Source organism: Andrena cerasifolii, chromosome 5 (genome assembly GCF_050908995.1).
Source record: "Andrena cerasifolii isolate SP2316 chromosome 5, iyAndCera1_principal, whole genome shotgun sequence".
Classification (NCBI taxonomy): Eukaryota; Metazoa; Arthropoda; class Insecta; order Hymenoptera; family Andrenidae; genus Andrena; species Andrena cerasifolii.
The window spans coordinates 11148618-11170085 of record NC_135122.1 but is presented as its reverse complement, the minus strand read 5'-3'; the positions used below and the strand labels follow the sequence as shown (position 1 = coordinate 11170085).

Sequence of the window (21468 nt, the reverse complement as noted above, 5' to 3'; positions counted from 1 at the left end):
TGTAACCGTTACTTAATAGCCAGCGAACTAACTTCAATGTACTTACAACATTCTGAACAATGTAAGAAGAATGCGAGTTCGATCTTTCTCATTTATTCGTCCAAAAGGTACAGCTCCGTTTTCTACGATATCATTCGCTTTCAGAAATATCGTTTACACAGAATAGAACTACATACTACAGAGTTTATTTACACACTATACAGGATTGGAGATTCATGGAATCGATAATACTATTAATGCGCGAATTTATCAATTGACGTACATCGTACATATACATATTTCGTTTACCTATCTCGAGAAAGAAAGAGGAGTCGCGCAAAGGACAATTTGGCGGGGTTGCCCGACAAGGGAGAAGGGCCGTAGCTGTTATGGCGTACATCATTCGTTTCTGTGTCCTTTAAAATAGGTAATGTCGCGTATACGTACCCCCCTTTACGGCAAAACAAAAACATTTTTTGGATTCGATGTATTAGAAAACGCAGAATTCAGTCTTAAAGGTAGGAAGCACGCGTATTTCCTAAGTAGCTCGCTTTGGTCTTCGAACTGCGTTCATATTATGTGTATGTATATGTTTGTACATGTATCTCGACGCATCATCCTTATTTGATAATGCACATATCCGTAAGCATCTCGACGAGATTGTGAAGGGGCATCGTTCCCGATGCAGCTGTTACACATCTGAAGAATTTTCGCGACGCGAGAAAATTAATAAATAGGAATGACCAGAAAAATAGTTGGGCATTAAACGTGAAAGAATCGCCCGCGAGACAGAATCAACATGTACGACTGATCGCTATAATGATCATCCTTTACTGTTCGCAAGAAAAAGTAAGCTTGTCGTCACAATGGGTTACGCGTGTTATTCTTTCAATATTCGTCTATACGGTTCCCTCTATCCGTGGTTCTCTCGCGTTGTTTGTTCGTTTCGCACTTCTTCGAAAGTTTTGACTTGTACCCCAGAGCCTTCTGAAGAAGAGGAGGTGGAGGAAGAAGAGATAATCGAAGACGAGGAAGAGGACGAAGAGGAAGACGACGGGTCCTCACCGACAATCGAAGTGCCACCCGGACCGGGGGACGGACTGTCCACAGGTCGAAATGAGAAACCGGGGGAGTCGAGACTGGAACAAGATTCTGGAGTTCCAGTAGAGCTGATAGTTGGATGCAGACTAGATATCGCCACGTCCAATCTAAATAAGATACACATATATACATACGTATCATAGATACCGACGATCGAACATTTCCCTTTTTTTGTTTAAATGGCAGAACTTACCTAGATGCGGCCGAAGTTAATAGGCCAGAGGTACGTTTTGTTGGTGGCTGTAATTGATGATCCATTACGGAATCGTCTAATTCGAATTTTCTCTTAACCGAAGCCAAGCAACTTGGTCGTATCGCGATAGGACTTAAACTCCGTCTAAATACCGGATCAGATTTCCAAGAGATTAGTTTAATTCGCGATAAGGGGTCTACATTTATTTTTTATAGATAAATAAGCGTACCTTGTTGCAAAAGCTTTTCTAGTAGGGCTAGGTGATAAGTTATTCTTCCAAGCAACCGCGTGAACACCAGGCGAATAACACTGTCTCTGACCAAAGCTTGCTCTTGTTGGTGACGGCGAAGAATACGTAGTCGAACCACTTACAGACAAGTTGATACTGAGTGGATCGAGGACTCGTTTTGCGATTGGTCGTGATTCTATCTTAAATTGTAGCGAAGCTGAGTCTGAATCCTTAAAGGACAGCCCTTCTGCTTCGATAGTGAGATCCTCCCAAGACTGAGAGATTTGCATGGCACTATGTATTTCTTTCTCATGTGCTGCTTCACGACCAGCAACGTCGATGCACTCTTCTTGCCGCAACTGACTAACGCGCGGAGTTAGCCTAGGAACGGTTCCAGGACTCTGGAAAAATAAATATTCTACGATCCTACATGGTGCTTATGAACTGAGATTTTCTCTACCGATTAACATATCATAGACCTGTGCATAGTCAGAATTTTGAAAGATATTCAGTACAGACACTATGTATACTAAGAAGGGCATAATTCTTACGCTAGTGCTGAAGCGTCGTGTACGAGGAGAATTTGAAAATATATTAAAGTTGGATGGAACATCCCTGAAAACAATTCATACGATCAATATTATCTCGCTAAGTGTTATAAACATTTTGATGAAACAGGTATACTTTACATACATATTGCAAGAATTCGAGCGCTGCTATTGGCTCGTAGTAGAAGCATAAAGATCAGACAGTTTGATAACGAGTTACCTTGGTGCAGTGGCGGAAGGTGATGTTACAGACATTGTTGCTGTGATCTTGTTAATCATAGGCGCGCTACTAGATCGTTTCAAACTGACTATCGCACAGTCAACATCCATGATCGTCCAGATCAGCTATCTGTTGCTGCATCTGTGCGGTGGGTCTAGTCAAGGAGTCGTGGTACATTGGAGCGCACACAATAATGTTGATCACTAAGCGGCCTGACACCCAACTCTTGGCTGGTGATGAATGTATATTATGCCTCCTCTGGCTACTGCTGCGCGAACATTCAACAATAGCGAATCCTGTCCTTTGGCACGGGAACCGAGAAGATGCCGCATTTGAGCTATCATTTAAACTCTGCCGCTCCGTCCTCGGTCTCGCTATTTGACGCGCTGTTAGCGCGGAATCTTTGTACTTTATCGTCAGTTTCGCGAAGGGAGACGACAGGGCAAAGCGGACTATCGATGAACAGATACTGTCGGGTCGAGAGTATGCATAGCAAGAGAGCGAAACGGCGAGGCACGGCGACAGACTAATCTCCGCGCTTCTGATCTCTGGCTGCTACTCGAACCCTATCGTCCAGGAACCGGGTTAGAAATTGCAACTCGGTTTTAATATTTCGTAACGTCTGATTCTTCCCGACAAGCACCACTTGGCTGCCAGCGGAAATTGCTATTCCTTCGCACGGCTGTCGAACTATCGTCCCTTATCGCGAAGCACGCGTATGTCAGACCTGACTATGATCCCTTTGCTTCCTTACGAAAAATCGTTCGCGATTAAGAGGTACACCGGACTCGTTGGTAGCCTTGTGCCTTTCGTTAAGTCCATGGACCTAAGAATACATGAACGGATCGTAAAACTTAGCTACTTGTATAAATTAACGGTAAGGGGAAAGCAGGGAGGAAGATCGTAGTATCTTCGTCGGTACTCCTCTAAAATCATTGCCTCTCTCTCTGGCTTTCGAGAGGCGCAACATTTGAGTATTTTCAACATATCGCGTACAGTAAAATAGTTCCGAATGGCGCGGTGCAAATGGAAACCAGACGACCAGCGTGCCAAGGCACGCTGCTTTTAAATTCGGCAATCAGCTTGCGATCTTTTTCTCGCTACGAATTTATATGGTCCATGGTGCGAAGCAGCACGATTTTTATCTAGATGAAAATTTCAAATAACGAATGGAAGGTGGAAAAATATTTATTCTTTGTTCGTTGAACAAAGATGAACTTGGATTATCTGTGATCGACGGCTAACGAATGAACAGATTTATTTCGAGCGTATTTATTTCACAGATAAAGATATTTTTTTCTTCACTCGGAACGCTTTTTATCTTCACTTTGGTGCGAAACTTCTATCATTATCTGCATCTTTATCCGAAATTCATTCGAAATGCCGAATAACAGAATTAAAACTGAATTGTATAATCCCCAATATTACTAGTGACATAAAATGGTTAATGAAAAAACCTTTTCATTTCTCTTCAGTTACCTAGGGGCATGTTGTAGGATTGTAAAAACGAAAGTAGATGAATAATGAAAGAATTGAATGATTACCTGAATTATTTTCGACTCGAAGTATTTGTATCATATGTCAGCCCTATTTCTTCTTATTATTAATTCGTTTATATTAATTTCATACAAAATTTATCTAATATAGGTATTGTAAAGTAGACTCTCTTAATACTTCGAATAAGATCTTATCAATGAAACTGTATTAAGCGTTATTCAAAATATCACTCGAATACAGATAAACGTAACGTTTAAAAATGAATGTGAAACGTTTCTTGAGTAAAAGAATTATCTTCAAACGTCGAGTACTACAGTTTGAATAATTTCGTTTAGTCGCGAGTTCACTGATAAATATAATTTTGACTAAAATGTCAAAATAAATACCGATTATTTAAATAACTGTTTCTCGTATTTAGATGATTTCTCAAATGTATTAATGTAAAGTTGCTTTCGTAAACTTCAGAACTTTAAAAAAAAATAACTTACTTTTCTCTCTTTTCATGCATCAAAATTTACATAAGTCGAAAATAAATTGCACAATCACAAATAATGCATGCCTTAGATTCGTGTTTTTATTATATAATCTTAACAAAAAAGTACGCAAATAGTTCTAAAGTGTACTAAATCCACTTAATTATTAGAATTATTACTTTATTTTATTGTTTTTGGAAATGTGTCTTGTTGAAGTATAATACAATGTAATACAATTTCTCAATGTTAACAAGCAATAATAGGTATTTTATTTAGCTACTTTATTTAAATGATGGAAAATTTACTTTTAAATAAGGATCTCTAATATATGTGAATCAAGTTGCTTTTAGAGCCTGTTAAAAAAGGAACCAATTTCTCTATGCTGCTTTCATTCGTTTCAAACAGCATTATTTATTTCCTTTTCCAATCCCTGAATTAGAATGGAAAATTAAAAAATGTCCTTGAGCAATCTTAGAAGGTTTTATTTCAGCTTTGCTTGTGCGAACTCTACTTCTGTACATACCGTCTTAACTAAAACAAGGTACCCATACCAACATATAACAGAGCACGTACACAAAACATGGAAATGACGGTATCGCTCGAAGCTCGAACATTCATAGAGTTGCAGAAACAAGAGCCAGTTAGTTATATGTAATTAAAATTTGGTACAAATAAAAATGCCATTGGATTTCCCATTAAAAATCGATCTATCCTATATCTACGTCCGCGTACTGCATATTTAACTGAGTATCTATTATCTGGAAAAGTTCAAGCGGTTGCGGTATTCTGCCAGTTTCCAGCTTCGACCATATAGGAACATCTAAAATATTATTAAACATTATTTTTCAGCACAGCTGCACTAATTAACGTGACTGTATGCGTTGCTGCAAGATAAAACATTGTTTACCATTGAAATGTATTTCAAAAGCTCCTGATGATATGAGTTGCCCTTCTATCGCATTGAAAATGAAGAATATCATCATACAAGAATAAAACCGATTATCTACGCACCATCGCCAGATGGGTGGTAGCGGTTGTCCCCAGTTGAATCCACTTATTATCAGTACTATTAATAAAATTTTAACAAAACCCTAACAAGAGAAACCAAACGTCACATCAATGATTATTGTATATCACGTAGACGCGAGATGAGAAGAATATATTATCATTACTAGTATTTTAGCAATTAGCATGTTATATCCAGGGGGATTGTAGTTTTCACCGTCCATCTGTAAGTCTGGATATTTCTGTCGAAGGATGCCGACATATTCCTCGAACACTTTTCTGTATCCGCAAGAGTAACTGGAAAAAAGAGAAAGACAGAAGCGTTAATCGCACAGTCATCAAACAACAGGGCTAAATTTTAACCGTGCAGACAAGCAAGTGAAATCAGAGTATATGAAACGAATGGGAGTTAAAATAGATTACTTATGCGACTGAATATTCGAGACTCACCAGTAGAAGAATTTTAACGCTGGGCCTGTTTTCGTGCCGAGTTTGGTTAGTGGAACTTGATTGTCATCGGCTTTGGTGCCCAGTGCGCATAAAACGATGTAAAAGCACAGAGTGAATTTCACGAGGCGCATCATCCTTTTTAAGTCATCGAAGTCGCGTCGGTTGCATAAATTTTCATAAAAAATGATTAATTCGATTTACGACTACCGAGAAACACTAAACTAGTGCTTCTTCACTCCTACCTATACCGCTCCATTCACTATCTTCTGCTGCTAATTCTGCTAGACAGAGCGTTGCCGAATCGAACCGATCTGAGCCGAATCGAGCGAAACAGAGTTAACCATAACAGAATTTATCAAAGTTACCGAAGTCCACCGAAGTCGTTGACTTAAGTAATAAATCGAATTCGGTTCTCGGTTATCGTCTCACAGATCTTATTGTTATTCAAATTTTGTCGCACAGTTGAGATGGAAATTTTGAGGTTACTTTCTTCCGAACTCTTTAAATTCTACTCATTTTGAACAAACCGGTTTTTTGAATTTTCGTTGCAGGCTCATAAAAAAAAGTTTAAAAACCGACCTTTTCTATTTTTTTTTGCTATTCCGACCAAGTGAATTTTTTTCAAAACGACGAATCACATCACTTAGCAAATTAATCCTTCTATCTTCTCAAAAAAACTCAAGTCGTTTGGATTAATTTTAAAAAAGTTATGCGATTTTAAAGGGTGGCCGAATACTTTTGCACGCCACTGTATACATGTATACAAATATATTGCCTGAAGTGAATACATATTCTATGGAGAATAAGGCTAAATAGGTAACATTCTCATGCTTTGGTGTACTCAATATATAGAAATTAATATTTTGCGACAAATCAATGTCGTTAATAATTAAAGCGACGCGAAGGGTTCGAGATAGTACACACGCAGATGTATGATTTGCTATAATCTTTATTTAAAAATTTTTGTACTAAACACACACATACATATAAGTATCACAATTCTAGATTAGCTAGCGAAACGTAAAATGTATGGTAGAATGACGCTCTTAAAATAAAGATGATCTTCATAAAACGCTTTCCAACATTTCAAGGGCCATATTTGTAATGACGGGATGTAACGATGAAGTAGAATGGGAGGCACCGTTTGGCTGTTATTTTTAAAAAGAATTTACTTGCATTGTACGCCTCCCATGTTCTCTACTATACGTAGAAGGTGTTCTCTTTAATCGTGACGGAGGCCTCTCTCCGTTTTATAAATAAATACTGCGAGTATTTCTACCTCGTAAATAGAATACTTTTGAAATAGTAATAGCTAAATGCAATAAAGGAAAGCTCGTAACGGAACGAGGTAAAGCGAAGTGCTGAACATAGTACTTATCTCTTATGCACTCAATGGGACAGAGTGTGTATCTTCACGTGCATAGATTTATTACGTTGATTCCTTCTTTTAAGGTTTAGCGTACAACTTTGTAAATAGAATATTCCACCCTTCAAACTTACTGTGGACTTTCATCGATAAGAATACTCGCTACTCTTAATACTTGAACTCAGAGCAATCTCTCCTCGAAGTGTACCGTGCAACTTTTCGAAAGACCATCTTGGCAGCAGTATATCCAAGAAAATTCAGAAGTCAGATAGTTTTCCACTGGAAAAATGGCATCCTCAATTTGATAATTGACATGTGTTGCTTTCAGAACATGAAGCCGTCATAAATCTGGAAATCTACAAAAGAAATAAGATCGCAATGAAAAGAACAATGGGGATCGGAGGAGATAGTAAACAGTTACCTAAATTTACCTCATAGGATCTTCGAAATAATCTGATGGTATTTGAAATAATTGTGGATCTATGTCATTGCGAAATGCAAATTCTTGAAAAGTGATTTTCGCTGTCACCGTCGGCAAAATTGGTATGTCAATTTTTACGGGAAAGCCAGGTGGCAATTTCATAAGGACGAACTGCCTCAACTTGCTGAAGTGCTTGAACGGCGCGATCACTTCCAAAACGTTTAATAACATATCAACCGTCAGTGGGAAGTCTGGACTCATGGCAACTGTTGCTTTAAATGATTTACTGCTCTCCTTGTAAACGAGATTCCTTCCTAGTAACGGGCATTGCCCGGGCGGTGCAGAAATATACTCGTCCCAAGTTATGTTTGATTCTGGCGGCGGCGTTAGAGAAGCTCTCCTAGCATGAGGCTGAAGAATTGATAATAATCAGTATACGAAAACGGAAGAAGAAGAAAGTTATGCTCGTCGTACCTCGCCATTCGCAAATCCTTGCGAATTCCCTTTCGTTAAAGATTCCATGATAGCCTTATTCTTTTGTAGGTCTTCTTCGCTCAAATGTTCCCGTCGTTTTCTACTTTCCAAAACCATTCCATTGATTTGGTAAAAATCTGCATGGAAAGGTCCTACCATTTCCTGTATTAAACGTTTCAGATAAGTTTAGAGAATATTTTCAGAATGAAAATTGAAGAGATGCAGGAACGCCAGCCCTACCCTTTTGTCTTCGCGGAATATCCAGCCTGTTTGAGCTCTTGCAAATGTAATACCCTTTGTTGACATTTGCGCTGCCATAATATCGCTCGACATAAGAATATCAACTTCGTCTTCTATTTCCAATTCTGTCTCCTAAAAAAATAAGTGAGCAGTAATGAATTTAAAGTTCCGAACGATAATAAGAGATACTTAATTGCAAATGTTGAGAAATAATCGATGGGACAGTAATAATAAAATAATTTGACCTCGTATCTCACTCTTTGATAAAGTTTCGCTTTGTTGTCGAGTACTGTTAACGATTTGCTTGGTTTCTGGTCGCCATTGAAAATGAACGATATGTCGCCTCTTTCCCATCTCATATCGTTGAAGTCTACCAAAGTGGTGTCCATTCTAATGGACGCCCCGCTTTTATGTATCTTACAAACATCGGAAGGTAGTACACGGGAAACTAATGGCACTGAAAAATTGGAAAACCAGATATACCACTGTTGCAATTGCGAGTGAAATCAATTAAATGCATAAAACTTGCACAGTACATAATCTTATACTATAAAGCAGAAAGTGTATCGTATGTTTGTGTTTGTCTGTTGCCTAAAAACTTTCGAATGGTAAACTCTGGGGTCACGAAATGTACTTCAGCTAATTATGCCTGGCTAATCCAGATAAATGTGACTATTTTCACAAAAAAATGTCTAAAAAATTTGTTTTTCTCTTATAAAATCAAAATCTAAATTTCGGGCAGAGCCGAGTAGTAAAGCTAGTAAAATTATAGTTTAGAAGGTGAAATATCAGTGGAAAGTACCCCAACTTTGAAAGTCCCATTTCAGTTCCATATAGAAATCACCCATTTGCCGCAGCGTTGCAACCAAATTTGGCCTCCTTTCTTCCATTTGTTCTCTGGCTTGTTGCTTTAATTTCCGTACTAACGACGATACTGTAAAGGGTGCAAAATTAACAATAATGTTACTCCATCCCAAGCAGCCAATAATTACGACTACTAACTGGTTTGTCTATCTCCATAACTAATTGCCTCTGCGAGTGGACTCCATCCAGCCAAGTTCTTCACCTTTACAGGTGCACCGTGAGCGAGCAACAATTGGACAGACTCTGAAAAAGTCGTTGAGAGTTTAATGTATAATTCTTTGATAGTTACAATTTATAAGCGTTCAATTGCATCTTGTTACCTTTCCTTCCTAACATGACGGCCAAGTGCAGAGGTGTATTTCCTAAATAACAGAATTACATATATTATTCTTAAATCATAATTAACTGTTCGCGCAGGCTTTACTTAAGAGCAGAAAATCTGTAAGATGATAACCTTGCTTATCTTTCTCAGCGATATCGTACATCCTGATCATAGAACTCAAAGTTTTAACGTCCCCTTGAAATACACATTTGTGTAAAGGATATCTTTTGTCTTCTGAGTTCTCGGCCATGGCCGTTTACCCTTATAAGGGAAATTATAGTAACAATGGTAGCGTTCCCTTTCTTTATCTAATCGAATCCCTTTTGATATAATAGCAATTCTCTTGTATTCCATTTCCAAAGAGCGGCATGCTATATTAAATAGTCATGCCAAGACTCTTGTTACATGAGAGTCATTTACAGGTAAGAGCTCTCCATTTACTATTATACTCTCAGCTATTAACAACATCAATGAGCATTATTCACGTTGCAACGAATTCTGTCCTTATTTAACATTGAGCATTGAAAAATTTCTCGTGGGATTTCGAGGTGCAACACTCGGGAAATTTCCCACTTTAAATGGACCCCCAAATCTCTTTATTGTTGTTCTCGTTAATGTTGTTAATTCTGTCGCTATATTGTTTCTAATCGTATTTGTGCGGCACGTATTCGTGTTAGGTGGTCATTTCTTTAATTTAAAGTGGTTGGTGTCATCGCCACTTCTATTGTTAATATTTCGTTTACAAACATCGAAAGATGCTACCCTACACTCGTGCGATATATATCTGCATTTGCGGATTGCAATTTCTTTCAATATTATTTATTTTCAACTATACGAACGTACACTGCGCTAGTACCACCACACTGAGCGGCACAGAGCTGTGTTAACTGCCTATCGTTTATGTATCACGGCACATATCTAGATATGTGTGTGTATGTACATGCGCGCGATGTATATCAACGCAACTATGCACATTATTCGACGCCCAAATGTAAGCTGAATTTTTAAACCTTATAACTTCAACGGTACGACGATTTACAATTTCTTTCTTTCATGTTTTACTTCGATATTAATCCAATTTAAGATTGCAACGTTGATAATACGTATACATGGGTATCATATTGTTAAGTGATAAAGATGAAGTTACTAGAATGTTTGTAACACTTTATTACGGTGTATTACTAATTGGATGTATCGCTTTTCTCAATTAAATAATGAACGTACTTCGAGGTGAATTACGAGTCACTGAGGTGTATGAAAAATGTATTTAAATTACTTAAAACAGTCGGAATTTTTTTATACGATTCGCGAATATTTTGTTGATTATATAACTTCATAAAAAATAGTTATGTTACGGTGGAAGTGTCCAGAGTTACTGGAAATCGATAATAATTTGTTTGAAATGCAGTTTACTCATTTACTACAGAAACGAATTTTGTTATATACAATTTACTTTTTTTTTAAATGTCTCGATGGCTGTTCCTTAATTTCCTTAATTTCTAATGGTAAGGGAATGGGTCGGGGTGCTGTTTGTTAAATTGAAAATATATTTTAGTCAAAAAATTTATTTTACAGCTATTTTTACAATCAGACTTATCCAATATTATACAAACGCGAAAAAGTTTCAATGTAGAAAGGTTCCCTTAACATTGAAAATAAAAAGATTGTTACTCAACGTACAGTTTAAACAGTACCAATTAAATTTCATTGAATTATTTATTCCTAGACATCTAAAAATATAAAGATGACTATGAAAAGCCGTTGTGATCATCGGAACCCGCCTCTTCCTGATCGATATTCACCGCTTCGGTAGCCGTTTCTGGAGGTGGAGGTATTAGCGAAAGTGCAGTATCACTAGGTATCGGGTGCGTTCCTCTGTGTGTCGGAGACTTAATTACACTTTTGTCGTTTATCTGTGCAGGGCATTCAAAGTGAACGCAGTGAAAAACCTGAAAAGTGTACAAATTATCAGACCTAAACAGAGCTCAGATTATTTCATTTTATAAATGTTACTATCGTATTAAAAGTATATTTCAAATATACTACTGAATAATAACCTCATTTGCTGTATTATGTGTTCCAACAATACGTATAAACACCACAGGGCGAGGTGGCTCGAAGTGTATCGTTTGCCACGAACGACAAGCGTCTCTGGTCTTATCGGCAACCAGAACCCAAGTCCAAGAATTGCCAGACACTTCTATGTAGTAAGAGTACGAACGATCATCGCAATCCCAAAGTAATAATCTAGGTGTCAGGCGAAGAAAATTTTTAAATATATCATCGGCTTATGGGCCATTCCACGCGAAATCGGACTCTTTTCGGAGTAACATTTCGGATATTGCTGAAACTCGGATATGTTGTAGTCCTTAGTGATACATAAACGTATCTCGAAGGACTTTTCAAAATTTTAAAAATTGTGGATCTTACAGCTTTTTCCAATATAGTGTTGACCTTTTTTCAATAAATTATAACTTTTGAACTAAGAAACTGATAAAAATGAGCTTCTAGGAGCTTACAGTAGAGATATAAGAGTACCTAATAAAAATTATTTCACTGTAAAAAAACAAATTTTTTACCATTCTTTTTGCAATTGTTTCAAACGAATGAAACTTTCTCAAAATACGTACCTTTTTAAAAATTTGAAAGAAATTAAGGATATAGGCCTGTTTGTCAACTTTACGGACACGTTTTGAAAACTATTGACACTTTAAAATTGGCCAACATAAAATCAATTGAATGTGACGCTTCGTCGCCAGCACCGACTCGCCCGGCTGAGCCGTGCGGTACTAGCAGCCGCAAAGCGGCTATATCTGTTATTCTTATACAGTGTTATATTACACATATCCGAGTTTCACCAACCTCCGAAATGTTACTCAGAAAAGTGTTCGATTTCGCGTGGAATCGCCCTTGTAAGACACTGTATTTCAACTTGCAACGCATACCGCATGGAGTCTATGATATACGGTTGTCCGAGTTGTACTAGAATGGAACCAGAACCAAGCTGATGACACGTGTATCCGTTATCCCAGTCATAATTCAAAGTATTGCCATTCAGTAAAGCATTTCGAGTTCTAAGATTAAAAACAAGTGATTTGTCATGAAAAAGGTATAAAATAGAATTACAATAATAGCCTACATACCTACAAACGCCTTCGGTGACAGTAGCGCTTCGATCCATGGTGGCAACATTTCGTGTAGGAACAACAAAACCGTTAAGAAGCTTCTCTGTATGATTTGTGAAATAAGCTTCAAAGTTCACGACATGGAAAACCTTTGACAATGAACGTTATGAGAAATAAACGCGGACAGGTATAAGGTAGAAAATATCTTTAACAAAGATCTGATTGTTTTACCTTGTTTACAGTGTTATGCGTTCCAACAATACGAATATAAAGAACTACTCTCGGTTCGAAGTATAAGTACTGCCAGCTACGGCAGAAATATTGTGTGTGATCGATAATTCGGATCCAATCTTTCTGGTTCATAGACACCTGTGAAATAGTATAGAGTGGCCGCAATAGAATTAATTAAATAGAATAGTGTAATGTTTGGTATGCTTCTCTTTGACTCACTTCTAAGTAGTAGGAATACGAGCGCATATCTTTATCCCAGAGCAGCATCTTGACGTGATTAATGATACACTGGGTACCCAATTTAATCAATATACCATGTTCCTGTGACTCTGTGATAGTATGCCTTGTATATCTAATGTGAAGAAGAACGTTTAATTTAAGGGGGTATTCTACCCAAAAATTCGAAATTTTTTTTTGTTGATTTTCTAATAGTTTAGGGTTTCGAAAATATGTCCATAAAATATTAAGCTGAAATTCTAAAAACTCCCAGAGTTATAGGGGCTTAAGGCCGCAGCGTGGCCGGCAGTCGTTCCCTCGACTCTTGTATCTAAAGAGGCTACGACTGCCAGCAGAGAAGAGAGAGCTGCCCAACATGAGTTTTTTGAAGTTGAGGAAGGTTTCCTCTACGGTCCTGGTATAGTAGATTAGAGGTAAGTTACAGAAATTAGTCATTATTTACCGTAACTTCAGTCGTATAGGTCGTAACTGCATGAAAAACTTTAAACGCGTTTTTCTCGAAACAATTTTTTTAAATCGGGCGCACATTTCTTTCGGAAACTACTGGACCGATTGAACTCAAATTTGACACACATTCAAAGTGAATGTGTACCTATAGCCCGAAGCAGAATTATATCAATAGTTTTAATACAACCTCCCCCACACCTCGTTTTAGCTCAAGAAAAGTCGAAAAAATCAAATATCAATTTTTGAACAGCTGCAATTTCGGTAACAATATCCGGACATGGTTATATCTGGTTCGGGCGATAACTATACTCATATAGATTAAAAAAATCTTTGGTACTTTCGTTTCAGATGACTAGGACGGCTACAATTTGTGCGCCCGGGGCCGGTTTTTGATGACATGATCTGCGCTTCGGCGTGTAACTTGTACAAATTTCAATATAATGCATTCCAAAAATTTGTGTTGACAGTTCAAACACTACTAAATATGTGTGCAAAACCCCTGCCCTGTAGGTGCGATAGGTTTTCCAAATATCACCTTCAAAAACGAGTGTCTAGACTAGAATACCCCCTTAAATGAATAATCTGGAGAATGTATTCAATAATTTACCCTCGTTCCATATCATAATTGTTCGTGTCTCCATCTAAAAGGTAACTGCGCATTTCACCCTGCAAAACTTGAGCGCCGTGCACAGGATGAGCGACATTTTCATCGACCACTAACAGACCACGATAATTCAGTTCCGAATCTCGAATTTGAGTTCTTGCAGCTATCGCGTCTAAGATCGCTTCGGGAGAAACCAAGTTTGTTGATCGAACGGTATGTAAAAGATCCGTAATAGAGATCAAGCTTAATCGTACCTTATCTATAAAATCAATTTTATTAGTCTCATGGTAGGAAAAGATACTGCCTTTCAAATTTTCTTACCTAAAACACTTTTACCATCGACCTCGGGATTCGCGTTTATCCATGCTCGTACGGCTAAATAGATATCAATCTCTTCTGCGTAAAATGAATCTCTTACAATAAGTTCATTCAAAGCAGCAGCACTTAATTGCAAAAAGCTCTCATGCAGAATCACTTGGCAAGCATGTTTGTCCATATACTCATGACAAACCTAGAATAGATTAATTCCTCTATTTTCAAACATTCTTTTGGATGTCACTGTGACATCATGCTCATACCCTGGTAAGAAAATCTAGTTGGTAAAGAAGCGCCGCATCAAGTATGGGGCAAACATTTTTTATATCTAGTATTTCTTTCAGATAATCTGATATAGCACTTTCCAACTCTGAAAACCCATAGAGATGCGCTAATCCAAGAATATCCAAAACCACCTACGCGTAAAGGCAATTTATAAAACGACGAACAATGACATTTAAACTGATTAATAGAATAAAGAATACCTCTTCGCGTCTATCAGTAAGAGACATACGTCCTGTATATATGTACTCGAGTAAACCTTTGAAAGCGGCTAGATTAGCGTCTTTGAGCTCGATCTCGCTCTGCGTCGATTCTTTCAATCCTCCGAACAGTAGGGCTCTGAAATATTGGCTACGCGCAGCTAATATAATTTTGTGGCCGTTAAATCTTTGACCGCCGACAATCAAAGTGACGTCCGAACAATCATCCGAGAGGTAGAGAGCGCCGATGTCCTCGGAAAGATGATTAATATGTTCAATGTCACCAGGAGGATTTAACCGGTGATGAGAACTCATCTTTTGTTATCTTCTAATTTGTTTGATTCAAACTTCTCTTACTTCCTTATTGTCCTTGTTTTATGTCCTTCGAAGAGATCCTTTTACTAATTAATGTAAAGCATTGTTGACATCGAATGACATCAATTGCAACATATCCTAATATACCTCAGAACACTTCTCTTCCGACATTCCTCCATTCATACACTGATTACCATGTGAAACTGTATTTTTGTAGATTACTACTGGAGAGGAAAGGGATGGTTAATCTTAACGTTCGTTCCTTGGTTTTCAGTTTCACGCGTATCTGAAACTTGTTCCTCGATTTCACTTATAAGTTGACACACTTAGTAGCGCCACTTTTTACTAACGACAACTTACAAAAACTTGAGTAGAACTTAAAGAAACCAGTGAAACGCGAAAATCAGGATTTATCCCACTTTGCAAATTCATTATTTCACAGTCTGCGAATCTCGCATTGCCTCACATCCACATATCCGTACATACATATCAGTACGTGCTTCGTCTGATCAATGTGTATAATCATATATAAATATCATAGAATTACAGAATTAAAGAGAGACGCGTATCGTGCTGCATCATGCTACCGTAAAGATCGTAAAAATATGCACTTACACAGCCGACTCTAGACTTACACAGCCGACAGTAATTTTTAGTTAATATAACAGATCGGTAATAACATTGAAAATATTCTTTAGGCCGGTATTCATAGTCGCTACTTATTCTTAAGCAAATGCTTAAGCATTCGGCATCCTTTACTAGCTACTAGGTTTGTAGAGGATGCTGCATGCTTAAGCATTTGCTTAAGAATAAGTAGCGACTATGAATACCGTCCCTAGACATTCAGTTTTAATTTATAGAATGTAACGCTAGGGAGCGTGTATGGGAAAGTTGTTTAGTAAGAGACGCCCATGTACTCTCTTTTGTACTTTCTATGGTGCAAACGGATTCCTATTATTGCGCCTGGTTGCAGTGAACGGCGGAAAATACAGGAATGATCAAGCTATTTCGCGGAGGGGGAAGACCCAATCAACGCCAAGGTGGGAAACGAACGGCGCCACCGTCGAGCCAAACCAAGCTAGGCAAGCGGGGAAGCTGTTGTCGACGCTGGTTGGCTGCGGCCTCATTTCCCTTGGCTAGCTTGATTTGGTGGTAATGACGCCATGATGGGAAACGAAACGGCGCCACCGTCAAGCCAAGCCAAGCCAAGGCAAGTGACGCCACGCTTTCGAATTCGTACGAAGCTAACCAAGGGAAATGAGGCCACAGCCAACCAGCGTCGACAACAGCTTCCCCGCTTGGCTAGCTTGGTTTGGCTCGACGGTGGCGCCGTTCGTTTCCCACCTTGGCGTTGATTGGTTATTCCCCCTCCGCGAAATAGTTTGATCAGTCCTGTATTTTCCGCCGTTCACTGCCTGGTTGAGCGTTTAACCAGTTTACGAATAATCGATTGCTTTTATACCTTCATTTCCAAACACGAATGCTGAAAGAAACGGTGAATATAGTTTGGGAAACACTCCGTTGAAAACAATAAACCACAATGACAAAAGGTACAGTTCTATTTCATTGATGCTTGTAACAGAAATCCTAAAGAAATAGGTTAAATGGATTGATTCTGTTGTTTATCATGCACTTTTTGAAGGAAGTACATGGCATTTGTAGAATAAGCGGGGAGTTTTGTAGAAATTGGGGCTCATGTGAAATTTGTTTATTGGTTTAGATAAAGCTTTGGAGAAGAAGTCAGTAGAAAATAATGATACTGATAAGAAGGCTGTGACTGAAACGGGGCCAGATCCGTCAGCACCGATAACAAGAAGAGGAGTGTTAACATCATTCTTAACCGGCAAACCGATGGAAATACCAGAGCAAGATGTCGTAAGGATTTCATAATTTCCATTATGGTTTTGAGTAGAATTATTATCGATTAATCTTTCTTCTTAACAGCTGGGTAAATGCAGATTCGTATCGGAGTTTGAGAAATTGAACCGTATTGGAGAAGGTACATACGGAATTGTTTATAGAGCGAGGGACACTAAGAATGATAAAGTGGTAGCATTAAAGAAGGTTCGGATGGAACACGAAAAAGACGGTCTTCCGGTCAGCGGCCTCAGAGAAATATCTGTTCTTTTATCTTGTCGTCATGAGAACATTGTACATCTGAGGGAAGTGGTGGTGGGAAGAAGTTTAGAAAGCATCTTCCTCGCTATGGAATATTGCGAGCAGGACTTGGCAAGCTTATTGGACAATATGCAAGCTCCGTTCTCAGAGAGTCAAGTCAAATGTATTGTCTTACAAGTGTTGAAGGGTTTGCGTTACCTTCATCATAATTTTATAGTACACAGAGACTTGAAAGTTTCCAATCTACTTATGACGGACAAAGGTTGCGTGAAAATCGCTGATTTTGGACTAGCTAGGTGGTTTGGCTTGCCTTTAAAGCCAATGACACCCAGAGTTGTAACATTATGGTACAGAGCACCAGAATTATTACTACAAGCAAAAACTCAAACAACTTCTGTCGACATGTGGGCTGCTGGCTGTATTTTAGGTATGCTATTTTTATTCCACCATTTTGTATGTATAACATCCAGCGTAATGTAATTTGAATCCAATTGTTACATTAGGAGAATTACTTGGACATCAGCCTTTATTACCTGGGCGATCAGAAATTTCGCAATTAGAGCTAATTGTTGACTTATTGGGTACGCCGAGCGAAGCGATCTGGCCAGAATTTAACACGCTTCCCGCGTTGCAAAATTTTACATTGAAACAGCAACCATATAATAACTTGAAACAAAAGTTTCCATGGTTAAGCGCTGCTGGTTTAAGATTATTAAACTTCTTATTCATGTACGATCCAAAGAAAAGAGCTACCGCCGAAGAATGTTTACAAAGCAGTTACTTTAAAGAAGCTCCTCTGCGTAAGTATTGCGGAGCAATGTACACTTCGATGTTTCTTTAAGCTGGTGACTAACATGAAACTTTATTATTTCACAGCCTGTGACCCTAAGCTTATGCCCACATTCCCACAACACAGAAACATGAAAAAGACTGCTCCACCAAAGGAAACTAGAGAGCCGGAGGCAAATGTTACAGATCAAACCAATAACTTACCTGCAATTTCAGACCTTGTAAGTATCTTATACATTCCCCGTTTCTATCCAAAAGTACACATACGTCGAAACTGTATATTAATATCCTTTTCAGCTTGGATCGCTTGTTAAGAAAAGGCGAGTCGAGTGAATAACAACTATAATTACATACGCAAGTACAAGTACGATTCCAACTCGCTTTTATTTCTCCCTTATAAAAGAATCTAATTATAATTTGTACCCTTCATTCAGGATGTAAGATCTCATTCACAGACTTTTAAATAAATGTACTTTATTACTAAATACTTTAAAAAACATTACAAAACAAAGTCTTCTTATCTAAAAGAAGGAGACATGTATTTATGAAAAGTTGAAGCGTGCATAAGTTTAATACACTCGTTTAGAAAATTCTATTACTAAATGTGAAGGGTCAGCGTGCGAGGTAAGACCTTCGTCGAATTCCGCATTTCGTTAACGATGTAACAAGCGCATGTGTTCCAGATGTCCGCTTATGTACGTGGGCATTTCATTGAGCCCCATTGAGATGATGAATTACATTTGATTGTCAGTTTCGGCGCATTTAAGTCTTCTTGGCAGGTTCTGGCTCCTCGTAACGCTTCTTGTACTCGCCATTCGGATCATACTTCGCGGTCAGTCGCTCCCAATCCCTCGGTCTCTTTTCTTTCAAATGATTTATCACCTTGTCCGCTGTGACTTTCTGCTTCTCGTTGCACTTACTGCAACCGGTGGATAAAGCGTCCGGCAGAGTTTCTAGAAGTGGACGTAAGCATAAATAGCACTGCTGACATTTGTTTTACGCGATGCAAGCAACAATTCTAATCTAATCATTCTATCTTTATTTTAAAATTCAAACAGTGAGCTTTAATTCTATTGAAAGCTAATGGAAATAGGAAATGAAATCATGCGCTCGTCGGAAGCGGAGCGCTTTCATACTTCGCTCGGTGCAATGCTCTGAACGTATGTGTATGTAATAGCATCTTAGACGTTACTTAAGGGAGTTCGATGCACTCCAAATGAGAAAGTTCAAAGTGACTTATGTAATAAAGAGAGGGAGAGCGAGGTGAACTATGTCGTAATCGTCGCCGCGGATGGGCGTTGAAATTTCCAAACACAACCAGCGTAACTTTTGGTCACGCACCCGGATAAACCTCCATCGTTTCTCCATGTGAAATTATATGTAAGGTGTGGCGTAAAGGGAGCGATCCCTTGTGCAAATATAACTTGAAAACGTATTCCTTGCAGTTATATTTATTTAAGAACTTTTTCATCTTTTATCATTCTTATTATTCCCTACTTTATGTTCAGAGGCGATAGCTTCAATATTTGGTAAATTAGCGTAAGCGTAAACGACTCGGATTGATAAATGTGCCATCAGTAACTATGTGCCCATAATAAAAATACAGAGACAAGGATGGTTGCCTATGGGAAGGCGCACCTAAGCCAAGAAAGTTGCGCGAGTAGCTGGCGACCTTTAAAAACGATTTTCTCGGAAACTAGGCCCAAGAATCGGGGAAATTAAATCTGGAGAGAATTCATACAGAAGCGTGGAATGATTATTATAACTAGGACTATCGAGGAGAAGCATTTGTTAAAGAAAATTGGTAGTGAATCTAACTGTAATTTTAAAAGGAAAAGACACTCACTTTTCAGCTCTCGGCCCTCGTTAGTGCACGGCCCCTCGTCCAACATGCACTTGATGTAATTACTGAGAACACGACCGTTCTGGAGGATCCTGTCCACGTCGACATTGTCGTATTTGCTGGGATATTTATCGGCCGTCGCAGAAACGATCACGGCCAAAGCGAGCAGCAGCAGGCAAACTTTCATGTTTTTGGGTATCCGCGGGGAATAAAATGGTAAGGAGCACTGATAAGAGATACTCCATAGAATTTCCCGTAGCAGAGCGAGGGAACGTCGGACCTCTTCGTTAGCTACCCTCCGCCACGATATGCAAGGTGCTCTTACTGTAACTGTTGGAGCAAGCTACCGAATTATATAGCCGAACGCAGACATTGGAGGGAGTGGATGAACGCGTTAGCGGAGCATTTTACAAACGCCTTTGTCAACCGCACGCGGTGAACAGTGGCTGGCGAACGAATAGAAGCATCGCGATACGACGGCGGAGGACCCATTGAAAAATTCTCTAAATAAATATGCTTCTCTTTCTACTGTTTGCGATTCTACGCTTCGTCATTTTTCTTTGTCTATCAATAGAATTAAATATTTAGGGAATTCGAGTAAACCTTGAACATGTTAATCTACAAATAAAATTCTTAAGTGTATACTCTACTGTCATAAAAGATTTGATTTATACTACAATATGTACGCGTTACGCATAGTTTGCTTGTGCTCAGATTTCGCTGACGATCGATTTTATTCTTATATACTCTTTTTGTAAAGCTACACTCGTTATTTTGTCAGCTCTTTTTGGATCGTTTTAAATTGACACGCGTGTATTGTTGTAGGTGTTGCGGGCGTATTTTGATTTGAAAGCCGCGAGTAAGGTCGCTAAATGTTGTGAACAGTGTGTATACGTTTGAAATTTTAAACGAATCTGGGGACGAAGTTGAAATTGCGTGGAGGCTTAACGAAAGCAAAGGGACATCCTTGGATTTTCATGGGTCATCGTCAGCAGTCTCGCATATTAAACAGTGCGATGCGAATAGTACAAATAGCGCGCTATCGAGAATAACGAAGAGATCATACATGACCATCGTTCATTTACCTCGCATACTTTGTCAAGGATTATCGTCAACGATAATGCCACGTTCGAGCTATGTATTTGGCGATCTTGCAATTTCAATTGATCTGTTGCGTGCGCGAGAAGGAAATTAAACAAATAATATTTTCATTCTTGCGCCGTTATATTGGGTAAATGTATGGGCAATCGTTATTGAGCAATGGGCATCGCTTGCTTTAACGGCAGAAAAGACCCTCCTGCAATCTTTTTATACATTCTCGAATCGAAGAAATTAATAATAATTAAGTAATTGTCGCTATGCTTCGATCATCAATTGTTTATAAACGTTTTCTTTGTATCGCCGCACTTCGCCAAAATACGCGACGGCCTTTAAGCCGGGAATCCACCGGGAAGCTAAGCTATGCTATGCGATGCTATGTTTTAACGTAGCTTTTGGTGGAAACGGTTCCAGAAGAATGTAGCGAAGCTAATTTTTTAAAACGTAGCATGACATAGCATAGCTTAGCTTCCCGGTGTATT

At 38.6% G+C, this 21468-nt stretch overlaps 6 protein-coding genes across 11 annotated transcripts; 1 reads left to right on the top strand and 5 right to left on the bottom strand.

Moving 5' to 3' along the window:
• Positions 1–77: 77 nt before the first annotated feature.
• LOC143368691 (uncharacterized) lies at positions 78–3169 on the bottom strand. Its single transcript, XM_076811675.1, has 5 exons — positions 2271–3169; positions 2054–2117; positions 1503–1903; positions 1274–1417; positions 78–1187 (listed from the first exon to the last, which is right to left on the bottom strand). The coding sequence occupies exons 1-5, from the start codon at positions 2378–2380 to the stop codon at positions 893–895; spliced, it is 1014 nt and encodes a 337-aa protein (XP_076667790.1). The 5' UTR covers positions 2381–3169; the 3' UTR covers positions 78–892.
• Positions 3170–4325: 1156 nt separating this feature from the next.
• On the bottom strand, positions 4326–6173 carry Selt (selenoprotein T). The gene is made up of 4 exons (XM_076811693.1): positions 5696–6173; positions 5413–5542; positions 5148–5331; positions 4326–5060 (listed from the first exon to the last, which is right to left on the bottom strand). The coding sequence occupies exons 1-4, from the start codon at positions 5827–5829 to the stop codon at positions 4948–4950; spliced, it is 561 nt and encodes a 186-aa protein (XP_076667808.1). The 5' UTR covers positions 5830–6173; the 3' UTR covers positions 4326–4947.
• A 455-nt stretch (positions 6174–6628) lies between these two features.
• LOC143368687 (ankyrin repeat domain-containing protein 13C) lies at positions 6629–9883 on the bottom strand. Of its 3 annotated transcripts, none has more exons than XM_076811668.1 (9): positions 9515–9883; positions 9381–9422; positions 9199–9303; positions 8999–9130; positions 8442–8653; positions 8197–8328; positions 7957–8118; positions 7483–7893; positions 6629–7417 (listed from the first exon to the last, which is right to left on the bottom strand). In XM_076811668.1, the coding sequence occupies exons 1-8, from the start codon at positions 9630–9632 to the stop codon at positions 7489–7491; spliced, it is 1308 nt and encodes a 435-aa protein (XP_076667783.1). In that variant the 5' UTR covers positions 9633–9883; the 3' UTR covers positions 6629–7417; positions 7483–7488. The 3 variants fall into 3 exon arrangements, with proteins under 3 accessions (XP_076667783.1, XP_076667782.1, XP_076667784.1); XM_076811667.1 differs by having other exon boundaries at positions 7493–7893; XM_076811669.1 differs by having other exon boundaries at positions 7493–7893; positions 8454–8653.
• A 1048-nt stretch (positions 9884–10931) lies between these two features.
• Positions 10932–15681, bottom strand: Btbd9 (BTB (POZ) domain containing 9). 3 transcript variants are annotated; one of them, XM_076811658.1, is made up of 11 exons: positions 15286–15667; positions 14827–15205; positions 14605–14757; positions 14348–14537; positions 14030–14285; positions 12958–13090; positions 12739–12876; positions 12526–12656; positions 12328–12456; positions 11440–11629; positions 10932–11331 (listed from the first exon to the last, which is right to left on the bottom strand). In XM_076811658.1, exons 2-11 carry the CDS (start codon positions 15136–15138, stop codon positions 11131–11133), a joined length of 1833 nt encoding a protein of 610 aa, XP_076667773.1. In that variant the 5' UTR covers positions 15139–15205; positions 15286–15667; the 3' UTR covers positions 10932–11130. The 3 variants fall into 3 exon arrangements, with proteins under 3 accessions (XP_076667773.1, XP_076667774.1, XP_076667775.1); XM_076811659.1 differs by having other exon boundaries at positions 14827–15430; positions 15499–15666; XM_076811660.1 differs by lacking the exons at positions 10932–11331; positions 11440–11629 and adding an exon at positions 11731–11938 and having other exon boundaries at positions 12259–12456; positions 14827–15681.
• Positions 15682–16032: 351 nt separating this feature from the next.
• Positions 16033–18542, top strand: Cdc10 (cyclin-dependent kinase 10). Of its 2 annotated transcripts, XM_076811671.1 has the most exons (7): positions 16033–16110; positions 16563–16688; positions 16859–17013; positions 17083–17683; positions 17760–18056; positions 18133–18266; positions 18343–18542. In XM_076811671.1, the coding sequence occupies exons 2-7, from the start codon at positions 16679–16681 to the stop codon at positions 18376–18378; spliced, it is 1233 nt and encodes a 410-aa protein (XP_076667786.1). In that variant the 5' UTR covers positions 16033–16110; positions 16563–16678; the 3' UTR covers positions 18379–18542. The 2 variants fall into 2 exon arrangements, with proteins under 2 accessions (XP_076667786.1, XP_076667787.1); XM_076811672.1 differs by lacking the exon at positions 16033–16110 and having other exon boundaries at positions 16546–16688; positions 16859–17010.
• On the bottom strand, positions 18500–20305 carry Csp6 (chemosensory protein 6). Its single transcript, XM_076811714.1, has 2 exons — positions 19892–20305; positions 18500–18998 (listed from the first exon to the last, which is right to left on the bottom strand). The coding sequence occupies exons 1-2, from the start codon at positions 20073–20075 to the stop codon at positions 18808–18810; spliced, it is 375 nt and encodes a 124-aa protein (XP_076667829.1). The 5' UTR covers positions 20076–20305; the 3' UTR covers positions 18500–18807.
• Between the last annotated feature and the right edge of the window lie 1163 nt (positions 20306–21468).